This window comes from Sinohyriopsis cumingii, chromosome 16 (genome assembly GCF_028554795.1).
Source record: "Sinohyriopsis cumingii isolate HCF-2022 chromosome 16, ASM2855479v2, whole genome shotgun sequence".
In the NCBI taxonomy this organism is placed as follows: domain Eukaryota; kingdom Metazoa; phylum Mollusca; class Bivalvia; order Unionida; family Unionidae; genus Sinohyriopsis; species Sinohyriopsis cumingii.
Genome location: NC_142976.1, coordinates 17,332,289 through 17,351,734, shown reverse-complemented (window position 1 = coordinate 17,351,734; position 19,446 = coordinate 17,332,289). Strand labels below are relative to the sequence as shown.

At 35.0% G+C, this 19,446-nt stretch overlaps 1 protein-coding gene across 1 annotated transcript in view; it reads right to left on the bottom strand.

The window, feature by feature from the left end:
• The window catches only part of LOC149780003 (voltage-dependent calcium channel type A subunit alpha-1-like), a 384,117-nt gene extending 364,879 nt beyond the window's left edge, over nt 1-19,238 (bottom strand). The window contains exons 1-2 of the mRNA XM_089937395.1: nt 19,022-19,238; nt 17,674-17,944 (exon numbers count right to left, since the gene is read on the bottom strand). Coding sequence (XP_089793521.1) covers nt 17,674-17,944; nt 19,022-19,238 — 488 coding nt within the window. The remainder of the gene's footprint in view (nt 1-17,673; nt 17,945-19,021) is intronic.
• Between the last annotated feature and the right edge of the window lie 208 nt (nt 19,239-19,446).

The window sequence follows — 19,446 nt, the reverse complement described above, 5'->3', positions numbered from 1 at the left end:
TATAACAAGATATCATTAAAACGCAACAAGATATCATTGAAACATAACAAGATATCATTAAAAATGATCTAATAAATGATAACGAGATGCAAATAAACATAACCTAGATACAAACAAAATTAAAGACACCAAATGTATGAGACAAAAGCACATGACAAGATACAATAAAATATAACAATATAACATAAAAATATAACAAGATACAATAACATAAAATATACATTAAAACAAAAAGATACAATACAATAGCATACAGTAAACAGAACAAGATACAATATAAAAATACAATGCAATAAGAAGATACAATAACATAATAAGATACAATTAAAACAACAAGATTCAATGAAATAATATTTATTTCTGATTTACAGATTCTTTTAAATCGTAGGCACAGTTTTAGCATTAGTTGCAATAAAATTTTAAGTCATGTGCCCGGATGTCTATTCTAATGTTTGATTTTGTGTAGTATATTTTGAAGTAGAAATGAGAAACAATCAAATGTAATACAAACGTCGATTGTCTGCACCATGACTAGAATCTAAAACAACTTATATTCATGCAAATGATTGATACCAGCTATTGGCACGGACCTTTACATATGGTAATGTATTGCTGCAGACCTAATCACTTAATCCATATTTTAGAAGCGGCATACATTAAATTTCTCGACGGCAAATAAGGTGATGAGACAAAATGAAATGCTAGTAGACGACACCGTATTCGTTTTTATTACAGTCAGAGTGGTATTGGATTTTTATTGATTTTCAATGTGCTTAGTCAGCGTTATTTTGCTACTGATTTAATAGTTTGAATTTTAATGTTCTCTGATCTCAATATGAGTTTTAAAAAATAGATAAAAGACACAGAACAATAAGCGACCAATTTGCACTACTTGCATATGCCTCAAGTTGTAACAGTCACCACGTATTAATGTATTCATAACCTTCGTAATTCGTTAGGAAGAAAATACAATTTTTGTTTATGTGCTAGCCCTAATAGCACCTTTAGCTTCACAAACAAGTTGGATTCCTACATGGAGTTTAAATCTCTCAGAAATAAGTGGTTTAAACGCACCGTAACACGTTTTCAGTTTTAATATTCTTACTACTACACCTACCGCTCCGGTGGCCTAGTGGTTAGAGCGTCCGCCTCGGATGCGGGAGGTCGTGGGTTCGATCCCTGGCCGAGTCATACCAAAGACTTACAAAAATTGTACTAACAGCTGCCACGCTTAGCGCTCAGCATTAAGAGGTTAGTGTTATGACTGGTCGGCCCGGTGTCAGGATAATGTGACTGGGTGGGACATCATGCTACATGTCTGCGGCATGATGCACCAGTGCTAGACATCACTATAAACTGCCACATTGCAGACATCGTAGCGATATAACTGACTATTGTTTAAAGCTACGTTTAAAATCCAAATCACATCACATCTACTGCTACTGCTGCTACTACTACTATTACTATCAACAATAATAATAATAATAATAATAATAAATCATACACTTCTGAAGTTGAGAACTTTAACACGACTTCCGAATAAGCCAGGAGCAACAGCCTGTATTTTGTAAATTATGGAATATTGTAATGTTATCGTAAATAAAGCGATCGTTTAAGGAAATCATCAAGAAAACTTCACATATTTCTTTACTGACTCTTTTATATTTGTTCCTTAATTATTTACGGATTTGCTCTGAATAGTAATGGATTCGTTTGTAAATCTGTCCTCAGCATTTCGTAGGGACAATAATACATAACCGATAGACGCCAAATAAGGGATTAAAAAAATATAATTTTAAACTTTATTTATGGCCAGTGATGTTTTGTACAAATATATATCCTGCTGAGTATTTTGTTTCTAACAAATGCACAATAGCATTTAGGACATGCTAATAGAGTAAAGATGGCCATGCGAAGAAATAGTTTTGTGTGGAAATAATCTAATATTTCAAGATTTTAGCCATCTTTTTAATTTATTAAATCGTATCGAACAAGTCGAAATAGGGCAGCAGGTCTCTTCATTAACTAGTTACTATCGGAGATGTGTGCCCCAACTTTGCCATCAGAGTTTTTTGTTGTTGTGTTAAATCGCCTTAGATTTTTAGCAAAGCTACAGTGACAAAGTTTGTGCATAGCTATTGTGTAGCTCAAAAGCTTAGTACTTTTATGATACCAATAAATATAGACCTACAAAATAAACTAATTTTATAAATATTTAGGTCACCTGCCTGTAAATCTATTGCTATCTGGATATACATTTGATTTATTTTGATAAAGAACAATGGCTGATAGCGAGGGTATGCGGGGGAGAGAGACGGTACAATTACAAATACATTTGCATACAGTATTGAACACCTCCCGAAATCTTTGGTCGATCACGGCTGAACTTGGTTTTCAGCGAAAACTTTGTTTTATTTGCAAACTGATTGAAATGTGCCAGTGGCAAAGACCTTAGGAACGTTTACCGCTACCTTCTCAAGAAGGTCCACTCTTTATAGAATGTAAACCTACGTTGCTGATAAATTAATAACTTTGCACGTTTTGACATTTCTGCAAACCACTACCAACACCTACATCATGTGGAAAGTTAGCATAATGCATTATTCCTGATAAGATTGCACGTTAAAACCGTATAATATTAAATCAGTACGAGGTGAGACTTTACCCGCTTGAACATAAAAGTTGTTATTTGTGTCTTTTCAATACTGTTTTTTTTGGGTGTTCATTTACGAGTTCTAATGAGCCAGGCCCTGTTGGATCAATACAGATTTATTCGAGAAACATTATAAAAATGGGAACTAACATTGTCACTGTCATTTTTTCGAATTAAATTTCAATTTTTGAAATGTAATCGCAAAATCGTGCAAAAAACGTGCAGGGCTTTTTGGATGATCAACGTATAGATCCGTTGCGTATTAACTCGAAACATATTACATTATTGTTCTTTACCCGCTCTTATTTCACTCTTGTCACTCATTTTCGGAAAGTAGATACTGCATTTGAAATTCGTCAACTGTAGTTAAAATTTACTGTTTTTAGGTTAGTTTATTATATATCGTCAATTATAAATCTGCAATGATTTATAACGCAAATTATAACTAATGCAAAGTTTATTAATGGCAATTATAGCGAATGCAAAACTTGTAAGCAAGGTGTTTTACTTTCAAGAAAATATTTATTATACCGTTTGGCTCCCAAAACCTGGACATTATTCAACGAGTTTCATAAATTTAATATTAAATCAGTACCCATTTGAGATTCTTTTTATCACATAGCTTTTATTTCAGTGGAAATTATTTAGATAGAAAGAAGAACGAATAATTTCTTTCATTCTGACAGACGGTGCATCTTTCATTTGTTGTGCGTAAAATATAGTCCCAAGCAAAGCTGAACTAGCAAAAGCAGATTGTACTTATTTTTTACAAACTATAAATCAAAGAAAAGGCTTCCATCCGAACAAACAGAACATTTTATAACGACAAAATAATTTTTCAAAACAAAATGATCAATGCGATGTGATGCCACATTTATACGGTAAACAGTAGGCCCAGAGTACATGTTTACCCTAAAATGTCCCTTTCAGAATTAAACATACATTGTTGCGATTTTTATGTGAAATAGGATTACTGGATGCAGATATTCCCACATTAATTGCAATGCATTCGTGACTGGAACATGTACATATGACGTAAACAACGTAACGATGATGTGGTTGGATAAAGTTATGTCAGTTAGGATACCCATTTGTATCTTAATTCTTCTATGAACAGAGGTGAGTTTATTTACTTCTGTAAGTTAACATTTAAACCACGCTTGTATATACGGTGGATCCTATATCTATGTTACGGATATATATATATATATATATATATATATATATATATATATATATATATATATATATATATATATATATATATATATATTATGTGTGTGATTTAGATTTTTAACGTAGCTTTAACAATTTTTAAGTCATATCGCTACGATGTCTGCAGTGTGACAGTTTATAGTGATGTCTAGTCCCACACAGTCACATTATCCTGACACCAGGCCGACCAGTCCTAACAATAACCTTTTAATGCTGAGCGCCAAGAGAGGCAGCTATTAGTACCATTTTTGTAAGTCTTTGGTATGACTCGGCCGGGGTTCGAACCCGCGACCTACCGCATCCGAGGCGGACGCTCTAACCACTAGGCCATCGAGTGTATATATTCCAAGAAATATAGTTATTAGATTCATACATTAAATTTCCTTACAGACAATATTTCACATTGCTGCAAACCTATCATCGCTTGTATTAGTAACTGACTTTTTGCGTTTGGGAAAGAATAAGAAGATTATGTAATTATCAATCAAATGCAATACATATCAGCGACATTACCTTCACAAAACCTCTGGCCAAAAGCAAGTACTTTAATAAAACAATTAAATCGAAACCAATCTCGAATTGCTTCTGCAAGACCTCTGTCGAAAGGAACTCTTTAGTAGCATGCATAACAAATCCAGTCTGGAATTATTTCCTCAAGGCCTCTGGTTACTAGCAACTCCTTAATGGAAAATAATATTTAAAACAACCAAATCAGCTTTGCGTTGCTCTCTGCAAAGCACTGTACGCCAGTCATTGTCACGTACCTGATCAACATCCTCGCTCAAGACAACGTTAAGTTTATAAGGCTGACCTCAAATCACGATTATTGTCTCCTTGAGGTTGAAATCAGGAACATATTGCGATAACGTAGTGCTTTGTGTGCAGACACTTGCGATAACGTAGTGCCTTGTGTGCAGACACTTGCGATAACGTAGTGCCTTGTGTGCACTGTCTGTTTATCACTAATATTAAGTAACTTTTTCATAATAATGAAAGTGCAGACTACAAACTTTATGAAATTGTATAGAATGTTTTATCTGCTTATTATTGAAAGTTTAAGCGTCCTTTTTCGTCAATATACCATTTGCTTGGGCCATACGACTTCGCTTGAGCCCATCAAAAACAATGCATTGTAACTAATACATTATAATAGTGGTGCCGAGAATACGTAATTGTAATTAAACATAAGTATTAATAGTTCATCAACAGTCATTATAATAAGCAATTTAGTTTTCAGTTTTCAAAACATCACCAAAAAAGATAGTCCAAACGAGTCACATTTAGCTCGCAATTAATCACAAAAGATGTAGTTGTAAAGTTGAAATTACTTTTGAACAACATCAGTGACCCCATATAGGTTGAATAAATGAACACTATGGTGCGAAGATGCTTGTACATGAATCGGACATCCTCGTCCATTTCCATAAATGAGAGAAAGAAGCTTCGGGTGTTATTTGTCCGTATTGAGACATATATTCTAAATTATTGTTGTTCACGTGGAACACATGTCGGCGTAAGGGGATACAGTTACAATCGGAATGTTTTCAGCCTTTGCTGCAACATATGTACACAGCCAAACACATCATCAACAATTACTTCCGAGGTTATTTCAAGACATAATGGAAATGGAGGATCAATGTTTCGATCGACCTGTGCATATGCCCATGTGTACATTCATAAGGGTTGTTTAAATCGTTTTGAAATGCTTTCGACTGGACATTTTCTTATAAAGTTTTGAAAATAAAAATATACATAAAAATTGCTTGTTTAAACGGTGATTGATTAATTATATTTACCTAATTAGTTATAGTTTTTAGTTGATGACACTTTAAGAACTTCATTTTACGCAAATTTTGGTATGCTGGTTGTTACGGGTTTAACCCGATTTATCAGCAAATGATAGGCTATACATGGCGGCTAGTATGTTTTGTGGATGAAGAACTCTAAAAACCAGGGAAGAAGACCCGAAAACGCATTGAAAGCCTCTTACTAGCTTTCTCACATACCGACGTTCGCCGAGCCCCAGAGGTGAGGTGTCAGTGATCTGTAAAGGAGAACGCCTTAGACCACTCGGTCACAGGGAACTCAACGGAATACCACGGTCCACAATACCTCTCTACTTTAACAAGAATGAATAAGTAAGGCCACAAAGATTAATGTCCACTGTAAGTGTCTGATTTTCTTGCAGCAACAAAACCCTAACCTACAGTTTGGAAAAAAGCAAAACTTATTTAATTTAGTTTAAACGTATTTTATTTTATGCAATTTCCATTGGAGATTACAAGCGGTACAATATAAAAGATAAAGGATTAGAACGAGATAGAAGAGATACAATATAGAAGGTACGTGATCAGAACGAGGTAGAAGAGGTATGGCATAGAAGGTAAAGAATTAGAACTAAGTAGAAGAGGTGAATGATCAGAAGATTGATTGATTGATTGATTTTATTTTAACGGCGCATCAGCACTGTTAGGCTATTTAGCGCCAAACAAAATGTTATATGTATAATCTTTTAAAAATTATTAGAAAAAGTCTGGGTGGAAGAGGTACAAGGTAAAGATCATAACCAGTTATAAAAGGTACAATATTGAAGGTACAATATTAGAATGAGATAGAAGAGGTACAGAATAGAAAATAAAGAATTAGAACAAGGTAGAAGATATACAATATAGAAGGTAAAGAATTAGGACGCGAGCTAGTGACCTATAATTGTAATCTCCTTTGACGATACAAAAATTGTAAATAAATATGAATGTATGGCGGTTGATAGCTTAATGATGCAGATTAAGGACGGAAGAAAGAAAGGCGATATTGAATAGAAAACATCTTCCTTACTGAGCGAGTAGTTCCACGTGGGATGACCAATCAATTCGGAAGTAACAAACAGCGAATAGCTTCTTACAGGTCATCATGACCTCAGGGTGTTAACAAAACGTACTCTTAAGAATACAGCTTTGAATGTTTCAAAACAAAATATGAATCGCATACAAATACTATGTTTACTTCACAAGGGAGCAATATTTCAACACACAGAAAGGTATTTATAGTCAATTTATAATATGGTGTAAGGAATCGAAGCAATTTGATGGGTTGTTCTTGACAAGAGAAAAGGGAGTGCTGGGCACTTTCTACTAGTCCATATCTACACAGATTTGATGATAATTTATTCTTTCTAAATAGTTGTTGATTACATTAGTTGCGTTTTGTCCTGCGTCGTGTATGAATAATTTTTACTTTCTCGTGATAAAAGTTTTCTGGAACTTGTCACGTTTTTCTGAATTTGTTAAATGTAGTCACCTTGAGAAGTTTGAGTCGATACTATGTTACATTCTCGAATGAATATAGGAAGAAACTAGCAAAGATATGTTCAATTCTCGAATTACTGTAGGTAAAAACAAACAAGGACATTCCATTCTCGAATTACTGTAGGTAAAAACAAACAAGGACATTCCATTCTCGAATTACTGTAGGTTGAATCTAGCAGGGAAATTATATTCTAGAATGACTGATGGTAGAAACTAGCAAAGATATGTTCCATTAGTGAAGGTATAAACTAGCTAGAACATTCCATTCTTGAATGCCTGAAGGTATAAGCTAGCTAGAACATTCCATTCTCGAATGCCTGAAGGTATAAACTAGCTAGGATTTGTTGCAACATGTCGGTGAAACATGTCAATGCAAGTTTCTACCTTTAGTCACCCAAGACTGGAATATATTGGCTGATTTCTACAATGAGTCATTTGATACTGGAATGTCGTTTCTAGTTTCTACCTAGCCTTTATCGATTGCAAGTTGTTTACAGTACTTACGTTACAGTACAGTTAGTAATCTAACTGACAGCTGGTGGGATTAGATATATGAGATAGGAGTGGCTTGATCATGTTACCATTTATTGAAAATAGAAATGTAACTTTGTGTTTAAGTTGCTTGGATTACCTACCTATGTCTCGGTGTATATCATGAGTATAGCTTGAATATATATTAATATTGTTATACCAGTCTAAATTCTGCCTAAGTTTGTAATTTTTTAGTCCAGTTTTCTCAAGTAATGTATTGTTGTACAATAGCATATTACTATATTCCAGATAGATAGTATAAAAGACTTGTATATAATTTCTAATTATATCCTGCCAACGTGAAATCTGAGTTTGCGCATTTCTTTAACTCTTGAACACACCTTTTCTTTTATATGCTCAATTAGTCTCTGCCACGAACAAATCTAACTTGTTTTTGACTCGATTTCTTCAACTCTGTGGTAACCTCATAGGTTGAAGAGCCAAGTCAGGTACCGATCCTTAAAGAATACGCTCACCTCAACGCACCCCAAAACACCCAAATTAAACAACGGATTTAACAATCTGATTAGCGAAAGAGCTGGAATCTTTGGTTATAGTAATGGGCAATATAGTAAATAGCGTTCAACATCTTATTTATCACAACCACATACTGCAACTAGAGAGATAACTAAATTCACACTGAAAAGGTCGGATTCGAGTGTACTATATGCGTGTTTAACTTTAATGCGTAGGATATTAAAGTGACACTTGCCAGTAGCATCATATGTAATGATCCGTTAGTAGGATTAAATAAGCTCCCCCCCCCAAAAAAAAAGAACATTAGGAGAATTAGGGATATCGTCAGGAAGACAGTTCTTGAGATCGATCGTAGATGAAGTCCTGTAGGGATTGGTGTGATGCTCATAGAAATATATACATGTAATGAGATTCCTCATATCTCCTTTGTGCAAAATTGTCGCTTAAATAGTTAGGCACCGGATTTGTTTTATAATCGAATACATTATGCATACTAATTTCTTTCTTCGTGGTACCTATACTGCGAATCTGCGATGATATTATATGTATTGGGAACTTGGGGATGAGATTGTATGTAATTGGAATGTTTTGCAATGAGATTGTATGTAATTGTAATATTTTACGATGAGATTGTATGTAATTGGAATATTTTTCGATGAGATTATATGTAATTGGAATATTTTGCGATGAGATTATATGTAATTGGAGTATTTTGTGATGAGATTGTATGTAATTGGAATATTTTGCGATGAGATTATATGTAATTGGAATATTTTGCGATGAGATTATATGTAATTGGAATGTTTTGCAATGAGATTATATGTAACTGTAATATTTTACGATGAGATTGTATGTAATTGGAATATTTTGCGATGAGATTATATGTAATTGGAATATTTTGCGATGAGATTATACTTAATTGGAATGTTTTGCAATGAGATTATATGTAATTGTAATATTTTACGATGAGATTGTATGTAATTGGAATATTTTGCGATGAGATTGTATGTAATTGTAATATTTTACGATGAGATTGTATGTAATTGGAATATTTTGCGATGAGATTGTATGTAATTGTAATATTTTACGATGAGATCGTATGTAATTGGAATATTTTGCGATGAGATTATATGTAACTGGAATATTTTGCGATGAGATTGTATGTAATTGGAATATTTTGCGATGAGATTATATGTAACTGGAATATTTTGCGATGAGATTGTATGTAATTGGAATATTTTGCGATGAGATTATATGTAACTGGAATATTTTGCGATGAGATTATATGTAATTGGAATATTTTGCGATGAGATTATATGCACTCCTCAACATCAGTTTACAAGGTAACTATTATGTAGGATATTTAGTAGGTTTGCGGAGGGGTGGGGGTCATGTAGGTAAAATACACCTGCCTGACGATTCCATCTCAGAAAAAAGGAAATTCTATGCATAATAGAGAAGAAAATTCTTTCTGTGTGCAGTCCAAATGACTCACTGATAAAACAATTACTCTTTATCTCGAACATAACGCAATCATTAACACCAACTTAAACTGTACCAATAATACTGACGTATTCATGAATTATTTTCGTTTCGTAGCAAACGTTAATCAATCTGTGGTTTAATGTTGTACTTCATTGGACTTAAACACGAACCAGTTTGTCAATCATTATGTTTAACTGTGTTTTAAAAATACGACGGTAACGTCTTTAGTAATTTGTATATTATTGTTTGTTTTGTTTGTTCTGAAAAGTCCGTGTGCATTGAGAAGAAGTGTAGAAGAACGAACAGGGAATTTTAGTGATGAGTGTTCCAAAATCAAGACTGTTAAAGGACTAAAATTCCATCAATAAAACAATGTCTCTATTTTTGTTCACTTACAACTAGGATAAGCTCTCAAAAGATTCTTTCTCCTACAACATAACTTACATTATTAACCAATCCTGGTCAGCCAAACCCATATATACTCTGTTTTAGGTTCACCCATTTCCAGGCTGGTTCCCATTTTTCCATACCGTTAGAACCGTGTGTCCTACTGGTCACACCTGAACATAACGAACACGACAACATTGGGGAATATGGGAAACATTACCAGCAACTACGAGATAGTAAACCACATACATAATATACACTCACTCAATGTATTTTAAATTGTGATTGTTTTTTCTTCTTCTAATTTTGTTCTATACTCTATATAACAAACTAAGAAATAGATAGAAATCGGTCGGGGAAAATAAACTCCCACTTGTGTGGAGCCGTATCCCCTACCATACCATTTCATTTTATTTTCTAGATAGCCCTCTAAATAATTAGATCTTGAACAAGGATTTGATCTCTTACAATGCTGTCTAAACAATAACACAAGATACCATACACAACAATATATCAATATACATATAGCAACACTGGACAACATCTATCTATGGCAAAGATTACTAAATAAAGAAACGCTCAGTAAACCAGCCTAGGTCAATTAATTGAGTCTATAAAAAAAAACATTAGGGCAGTGCACAAACCATAATCAAAATTTCATAAAATGTAATCAAAATCCTATAGGATTTTTACAATGCACAATATCACACCTAATGTAACAACATACAGACATAAAAACATTAAACCTTTCGGCAATAGGGGGTCCTCTCTATGATGATTCTGAGAGGAACCGCACCAATAAAAGGAAATTGTTAAGGTAGAAAAATATAAATATATAGTCATAACATTTCCTATCCTTAAATAAGGCTTTCATTCAAATTATTCAACTAACGTGCACCATGCATGCAACCAGACAAAATCTGTATTAGGAACATGATTAAAAAATAAATTTCCCTTTGAATGATTGTCTTTCGTGTGTGTGTGTGTGTGATTTGGATTTTTAACGTAGCTACGACAATTTTTCACTCATATCGCTACCATGTCTGCAATGTGGCAGTTAACAGTGATGTCTAGCACTGGGGCATCATGCCCCTCCCAGTCACATTATCCTGACACTAGGCAGACCAGTTCTAACACTAACCTCTCAATGCTGAGCGCCATGTGAGGCAACTGCTAGTAACATGTTTAAAAGTCTTTGGTATGACTCGGCCGGAGATAGAACCCACGATCCCCCGCATCCGAGGCGGACGCTCTAAACACTTGCCCACCGGAGCTGTTGATCGTCTTTCGTAAGAAATGCGTGGTATTTTCAGCTTAGTGATGACAATCCCGGTCCACTCACACTATCTGCATTTTGTCTTATTTGTAACAGATCTTGCTGCCTGACAATCGAAATCCAGACTTTGTCAGGGGTTTCGTTGCTAAGCAACCAGGCAAAGGTCTAAAAGTTTTTCAACAACATAAATTTGCACGGATAGACACAGGTTGCGTACAATGTGTTTTGGGAGACATTTAATGCACTCGTGTGGGTTGTAGACACTGAACATGAATGGATAGCTAAGTGGAAAGGAAAGCGTGATAAGACACTCTTAAACAAGTGAATTATTTGATGGCAAAGAATGGACGAAGCGAATATTACATAAATACCTTTCTGGTGAAAATTAGTTATTTTTGGATAACTGAACAAGTGCATCAAAAATAGTTTGATATATGTGTTTTTCGGTGCTTCTGTCCCATTATTGTCCATATAGAATTTATACCATTTACTGTCATATTTTGTTGTTTAAATTTGTTTAAATAATTAACTCTTATAAACTAGTTCAAATAAAAATGATTAGAATATTGTGAAAGAAAGAGAGAGAGAGAGAGAGTTAGTCAGTCAGACAGACAGACAGAAAAGACAGACAAACAGACATATAGATAAATAGATAGATGTGTTGTGATGTGAAGACAAACAGACATATATATAAATATATAGATGTGTTGTGATGTGATTTGCATTTTTAACGTAGCTTTTAAAAAAATTCAGTCATATCGATACGATGTCTGCATTGTGGCCGTTTTATAGTGATGTCTAGTACTGGTGCATCATGCCGCAGACATATAGCATGATGTCCCATACAGTCACATTATCCTGACACCGGGCCGACCAGTCATAACACTAACCTCTTAATGCTGAGCGCTAAGCGAGGCAGCTGTTAGCACCATTTTTTGTAAGTCTTTGGTATGACTCGGCCGGGGAGAGAACCCACGACCTCCCGCATCCGAGGCGGACGCTCTAACCACTAGGCCACCGGAGCGATAGATAGATAGATAGACAGACGGACGTATGGACCGACAGGCAGACTGATATGTATGCGTTATAACACAGTTACAACATATCAGTTTTCTTTTATACAAATTTTCACTTTTGAATCAAGCTGTCTACCCTTCTCAATTTGCCCTGTTCAACTCCAGTTCAACCTCCCCAATTTGCCATGTTATGCTAGCATTCTACCGTCCTCAATTTGCCCTGTTATGATACAAGTTTACCCTCTTCAATTAGCCATGTCATAGTAACAGGTCACCCTCCTCAGTTTACCCTGTTATCGTACCGGTTTTCCCTGTAATGGTACCATTTTGCCATCCTCAATTTGCCCTGTTAAGGTACCAATTTACCTTCCTCAATGCAGCTTCCAGAGATACGATGGCGGAAACAATGGCATATGTGATGTCATATCATTCTGATGTCTGCAATATGGCAGTTTATAGTGATGTCTAGCACTGGGGCATCATGCCGCAGTAATGTAGCATGATGTCCCACCCAGTCGCATTATCCTGACACCAGGCTGACCAGTCCTAACACTAACCTCTTAATGATGAACGCCAAGCGAGGTATCTATTAGTACCATTTTTGTAAGTCTCGAACCCACGACTTCCCGCATCCGAGGCGGACGCTCTAACTATACTAGGCCACCGGAGCGGTTCAACAATGGCGTATAATTGTATATATTCAAACATATGGAAAGTTCTTTGTAAAGGAAAATCAGCTGTATTGTGCTAGACAATCTCTGCAACAGATCAAAAACTGATTGATGTTGCATTGCGATTCACAATGTGACGTCTTTGCGACGACACCGTTCGACTATATTCTTCCTTTTTTCTGTTCAATACATGACACTGCAAACTCATCAGGAGTCCCTCTGCAGGAAAAATCCTCAGTCATCCGCCTTCACGTAATTCTATAACTCAGCATCACCTACATGTACTTCAATCAGTTCAGATATGTTACAGGGCATATCCTTGACTCCATTAGAAACGTGTAATTCACATTGCAATGCATATCCTAGATGCGATTGATTACGTGTACTTCATATTGCAATGCATATCCTAAATGCGACTGATTACGTGTACTTCACATTACAGTGCATATCCTAGATGCGATTGACAATGTATTCTTCAAATTACAGCGTTTATCCTACATGCGATTTATAACGTGTATTTCACATTATAGTGCATATCCTAGATGAGATTAATTACATGTACTTCACGCCACAGTGCATGTCCTTGATGCGATTGTACTTCACATTGCAGTGTTTATCCTTGTTACGGTTAATTACATCCAATTCACATTAGGTGGCAGTCTACAGTTTCATAATTTGCATGGAGCTAGAAATTTAAAGAAAAATAATTGTTCAGGTTTTCGTCGCAGGTTGTACTGGGATTTTAAAATAAGACCTTGTACATCTAAGGTATTGTTCAAAGAACGGTTAATTCCTTTTATTTTGGCGTATTAATAATGGGTGTAATTTGGATAACAGAGTATAATTCTTGGCCTTATTTCAGACGTGAACATATAAAAAGAACCTGATAGCTTCTCTTGATCACTTCCTGGACTACTAAGCTACTAAGGTCAATTGCAACAACATAAACTGAATCGAATACAGTTTCTGACCTTATATATATATATATATATATATATATATATATATATATATATATATATATATATATATATATAGTAATTCATTAAGTTCACATTCAGAAGCTGGTTTTCTCGAGTCTGGCAATATTTGTGTTTCATATTTTATGAACTGCTAAAGAAAATGTACTTTTGACTAAGCCAGGCTGCTATTTTGAGCACATGGGAGAAGCCATTTTGGCTATCTACGTGGTTAGATCTTGTACAACATTTACAAGCACAATATCCAAAGAAAAATCAGCCACAGAACATGAAAATGACATAGAGGTATGCCAACATTTTCTCCACTATGCATGTAGCTAATGCAAACAACGTCACCTTGCACTCTTTCAGAAGTACATAAATACATATATCTTTAGAGCGCCGTCCTAGTGGGAATTTCCTTGTTAGGTCGATGAGCACTCGATCCAATTTTATAGAAAAAAAGGAACAGTGAAACTGTTCCAAAAGTAACTATTTACAATGTGAAAATGATTTTTATCGTGTGTGTGTGATATGTGATTTAGATCTTTAACGTAGCTTTGACAATTTTAGAGTCATATCGTTACGATGTCTGCAGTGTGGCAGTTTAAAGTGATGTCTTGCACTGGGGCATTATGCCGCAGACATGTAGCATGATGTCCCACGCAGTCACATTATTCTGACACCAGGCCGACTTGTCCTAACACTAACATCTTAATGCTGAGCGCCATGCGAGGAAGCTGTTAGTACCATTTTTAGAAGTTTTTGATATGACTTGGCCGGGGTTCGAACCCAAGACCTGCCGCATTAAGGGAGGACGCTCTAACCACGAGGTCACCGGAGTGGTTCTGATTTTGTACTACGGACAAGTATGCGTTGATCATTTACAAGGCCAAGAAAATTTATAGATGTTAAAAAACACTTCATATAATCTTCGCTTATATAATGAATTGAAAATTAGGTACCTAATCCATATAACACTTCTATCTACCAGCAATACCATGGAGTTTGTATTCATCAACATTGTGGATTTTCATTTTCCTACAATTATGGAACGCCGCAAGTGATTATCGTACACGATTTCGTTATTTCGAACTAAGATTTCGTTAATTGCAAATATTATTAGGCTATTTGGGTTTAACTGTAATTTTTCGCTCTAAATATTTCGTTTTTTTTCAAACGTTTTCCGTATTTCTCATTTAAAAATTATTTTCATCGAAGGAGGGATTTAATATTTCAAAATAAAGAATTTATAATTGGGGCAATGGGAAAATATTTCCAAATAACGAAAACATTAGCATGATTTAAATATTTTATTTCGATATGACAAAATATTTCTTATAATAAAACTAGTATTTCTTCATAACAAAATATGATCATTTCGTTTAAAAGAAATAGCATTTTGTTTCGATGAAACGAAACAACAATCCTTTTCAGAAATAGTTTTTCGAAGCAAAGGAGTGCTATTTCGAAAATAACGAAATAACTTTTCATATTATCGAACTATAATTTTCATAACCAAATAAATGAAAAATTTAATATCTGTATGACTAATATGGCTAAGTAGAACGGCTTGGTTAATGTATTGAGCAGGCAATACTAAGTAGCCACTCCTTGAGAAAATGTGCGCTTTCATCTGTTAATCACAAAATGGCGAATACTCGAATTAATTATTCATTCTTTCTGACTAATGAGGAGTTGTTTTGATGGATCTACGAGTTAAAACTAAATACTCAAAAACATGTTTAAATCATTGAATGTTTCTACGTATGAAAAGAAAGATATCAATTAAACGTCTTATGTATCAACGTTTTAATAATATGGTCAGGCAATTGATTCAATCTAAATGTAGATTAGATAATGTTCTAGAACATCCAGACGGCTTCGTGTCCCATTATTTGGAGATAAACTTGACGAGTGGGAGACTATTTTGATAATATATACCCGCATTTTGGAGCTTTTGACATTTTCCATTATGAACTTGCATCGTCGAGATCACATAATGCTATACTGAGCAACAATGAAGGGACAAAATCTTCATTAATATAGTGGTAACCAAGCGACACTGCACGGACGCTTGCGTTTCATATTAAACAATACTTGAGTTTTCATACATACATAATACTGGTTGTAGTGACTTGACACATTCTGGTCCTCATTTCTTTGAGTTATGCGCTAGGTTGGGGTAGAGGTGGGAGTAAGATCAGAGGCATACATCCCTTTAGCTATAATTGTTTAACCTAAGTTTTACTTTCTAATATAAAATCTGATACCATACTACATACGTGGGCAACATATTATCGCGTGCAGCTTGAAAACTTTGTGACCTTGACATGAAACTCGAAGTAAATCGCGTTTGATGTCAGATGGAAATGTATGAGGCTATAAAGGGTGTATTAATAGATAAGGACCAGGGCTCAGAGAAACTTCTTCCAAGCACTCGCCCAGTTGAACAGATACATGTCATCAATTGCAATCTCACACCTTGCCCATAGTTTTTAATGGTTTTCACGTTTACAGAGAATTTTTTTCAGTAATCTAGATACCGATTTAATGTGGAATATGTTTGCTTTTCAACACGCTATCACGCATCCTTATAAACAAAGCAGGTGGTGAAGTTAAGATATAAAAATACATACTTGTTGAACAATCTGCTGGTGTTTGCGTGGCAAGGTATCAGTAAAGTTGTAAAGTCTTGAAGATGCCGCTAATATGGGCGAATCTAACACTGTCTGACCAGACAAAAGCGTCAAAAAACATTTGACATTTTCTGGATTTTACTCCCCAACATGTCGAACTCGTAAATATGTGTGATAACTCTTTAAAGGCAAAATTGCCCACGTCAAAATGGTACCTAGATTAATGAAAAGTGTCACTGTAAACGCGAAATCCATTAAGAAGGCTAAGCGTCAAATTGCAGTTTCTCGATATTGTAATTACAATGTGTCTCTTATGATATATTTGTATGAAAGGGGACATGTATGTAAAGAGTTTTAAACTCGAAGTTTTCCTTTAGAACATGCTATTCATACTAGGCCCTTTTAGTGACAAGGCTACATTTGGTACCAGCGAGAAACAACGTCCACTTCCATTGCAACGCGTTTTGGACTAATAACACGTGTGCAAACTAGTCCAAAGTAATTTATAATTGATTCGCATTGAATGTTAATCAACGCTGAACTTCAGCTTCGGCAGTACTTAAGGATGAAAAATGCACCGATTTATTCTCACGATGCAAATATGCATTTACTTGGTCCAGGGGCAGTCATTAGTAAAGTTTTCCAAGACATGACAAATTTTTACCCGGTGAGGACAAATAGTTTTCCTGAGCCCAGAGGGTACATTGGACTCTCATGCACATAACTCGTTATATAACATGATATCTAAATCAAATTTAATCTTGAAAGCATATATATTCTGGTTGAACAAAATTAGGGTGTTCCAAAATGTAATCAATCGGATGAGCTTTGTTATCTTAGTTTATTTAAATACCTAAAATCAGCATATGATTCATTTGCCGTATATATATTTTCTCAGTGAAGGAGATGTTTGAGGAAATCATAGAAGCAGCAGCAACAACAAAACGTGGACATTAGTATCTGTTAATATTAACGACACTGGCTTAAAATCTTAAAAATTCTAGATTGCACACACACACATGATAATAATAAACCCATTGATGTTAAAACGGTACTCACTCAGGATATTGCTTGACATTTTTTAGCCTCGTTTGCAGTATGGCACAAGTTCTTAAATCCGAGGTATCAACTACTCTTCGTCTAGTTGCAGGCAGTTTAGGGAAGTTTTCATCTTTTTCATGTAATTGTTCCAGGTGATTAAAAATATTTGGCGAATGTGCAGCGGCAGCAGCAGCGGCGGCGGCAATGGATGCACGACGGCGTCCTGGGATGTGCCTACTACCTGCTGCGCCGATCATGGTTCGGGCCTTGCAACGGAGTCGTGCCGCAGCTGAAAAAGAGAAGGTTACACTTACAATAGAACTTCGATTATCCGTCATCTTATTAACCGTCAGTCTCTGTTAACCGTCAAGGTTTTGTACGTCCAAATAAAAGAGGTATATTTACATATGTACATGTTATACGTTTTGGATGACTCAGTCTATTGTTTAATATTTTTAACGTACGTATTCTATTATCCATCTATTCTCATATCCGTCATGGTCTCCGTCCTGCACCATGAAGGATAATCGAAGTTCTACTGTCTTAAAAGAAAATATTAATTAATGAGAGATTATACATAATAGGATATAATAAGAGGAAAAGAAAAAAGTAAAGGATGATCTCAAATGTGTTTCCCATGTTTATGGTAAATTACATTCAGATTCCACTTCAAAGCAAGATATTTCAAGGAAAGAACATGGAATGGATTTCAACGATATTATACAAAAATGAATGACGTTGATAGTGTCTGAATTGTCCCAGACTTTAACCAGAATTAGCCAAGATTTGTATTAGTTATTATTTTGTCTTTGCAGTGTAAATTACGCATCTTTTGCACAAGACATTTTTTTATAATAAAGAAAATATTAGTCTGTATTAAATTTGTTGCTTTTGTTTCGTTTTGTTGCAATTAATAAATCATTTTGAAAATCAGAACCTGAATTTTGGCACCAAATACTGATTCCCCATGACATCTGAGCTGAATGTACATTTATGGTTTGGCTTCAATAAAAAAAATATATTTCCACCAAGCAAAAAAAGTAGGTAATATTTTAGTTTGGCGCCCTTTTTGAGCAATAAATCTATACTGGGGTATCTGTACATTGTATGGAATATAACCTTTCACAGGAATGTCACCCCCACCCGACCCCAACCCCCGCCGTCTCGGTTACAAACTATCATACCCTAGCATGAGATGCTTTCTTGTGCCATATTATTAGATTCGCTTGCAAAGCTTTTTTTAAAAAAAAGAAACATTTCAAATAAAACTGTAGGGAATTAAGAAAGAATAGAAAGAATATATAATAACAAATGCTGATATCATATAAATCAGAAAAATAATTAATCACCTTATCATTGGCCTTACTCACCTTATCATTGGCCTTAATCACTATATAATTGGCCTTAATCACCTTATCATTGGCCTTAATCACCATATCATTGGCCTTAATCACCATATCATCGGCCTTAATCACCATATCATTGGCCTTAATCACCATATCATCGGCCTTAATCACCATATCATCGGCCTTAATCACCATATCATTGGCCGTAATCACCTTATCATTGGCCTTAATCACCATATCATTGGACTAAATCAACTTAACATTGGGTTTAATCAACTTATCATTGGCCTTAATCACCATATCATCGGCCTTAATCACCATATCATCGGCCTTAATCACCTTATCATTGGCCTTAATCACCTTATCATTGGCCTTAATCACCATATCATTGGCCTTAATCACCATATCATCGGCCTTAATCACCATATCATTGGCCTTAATCACC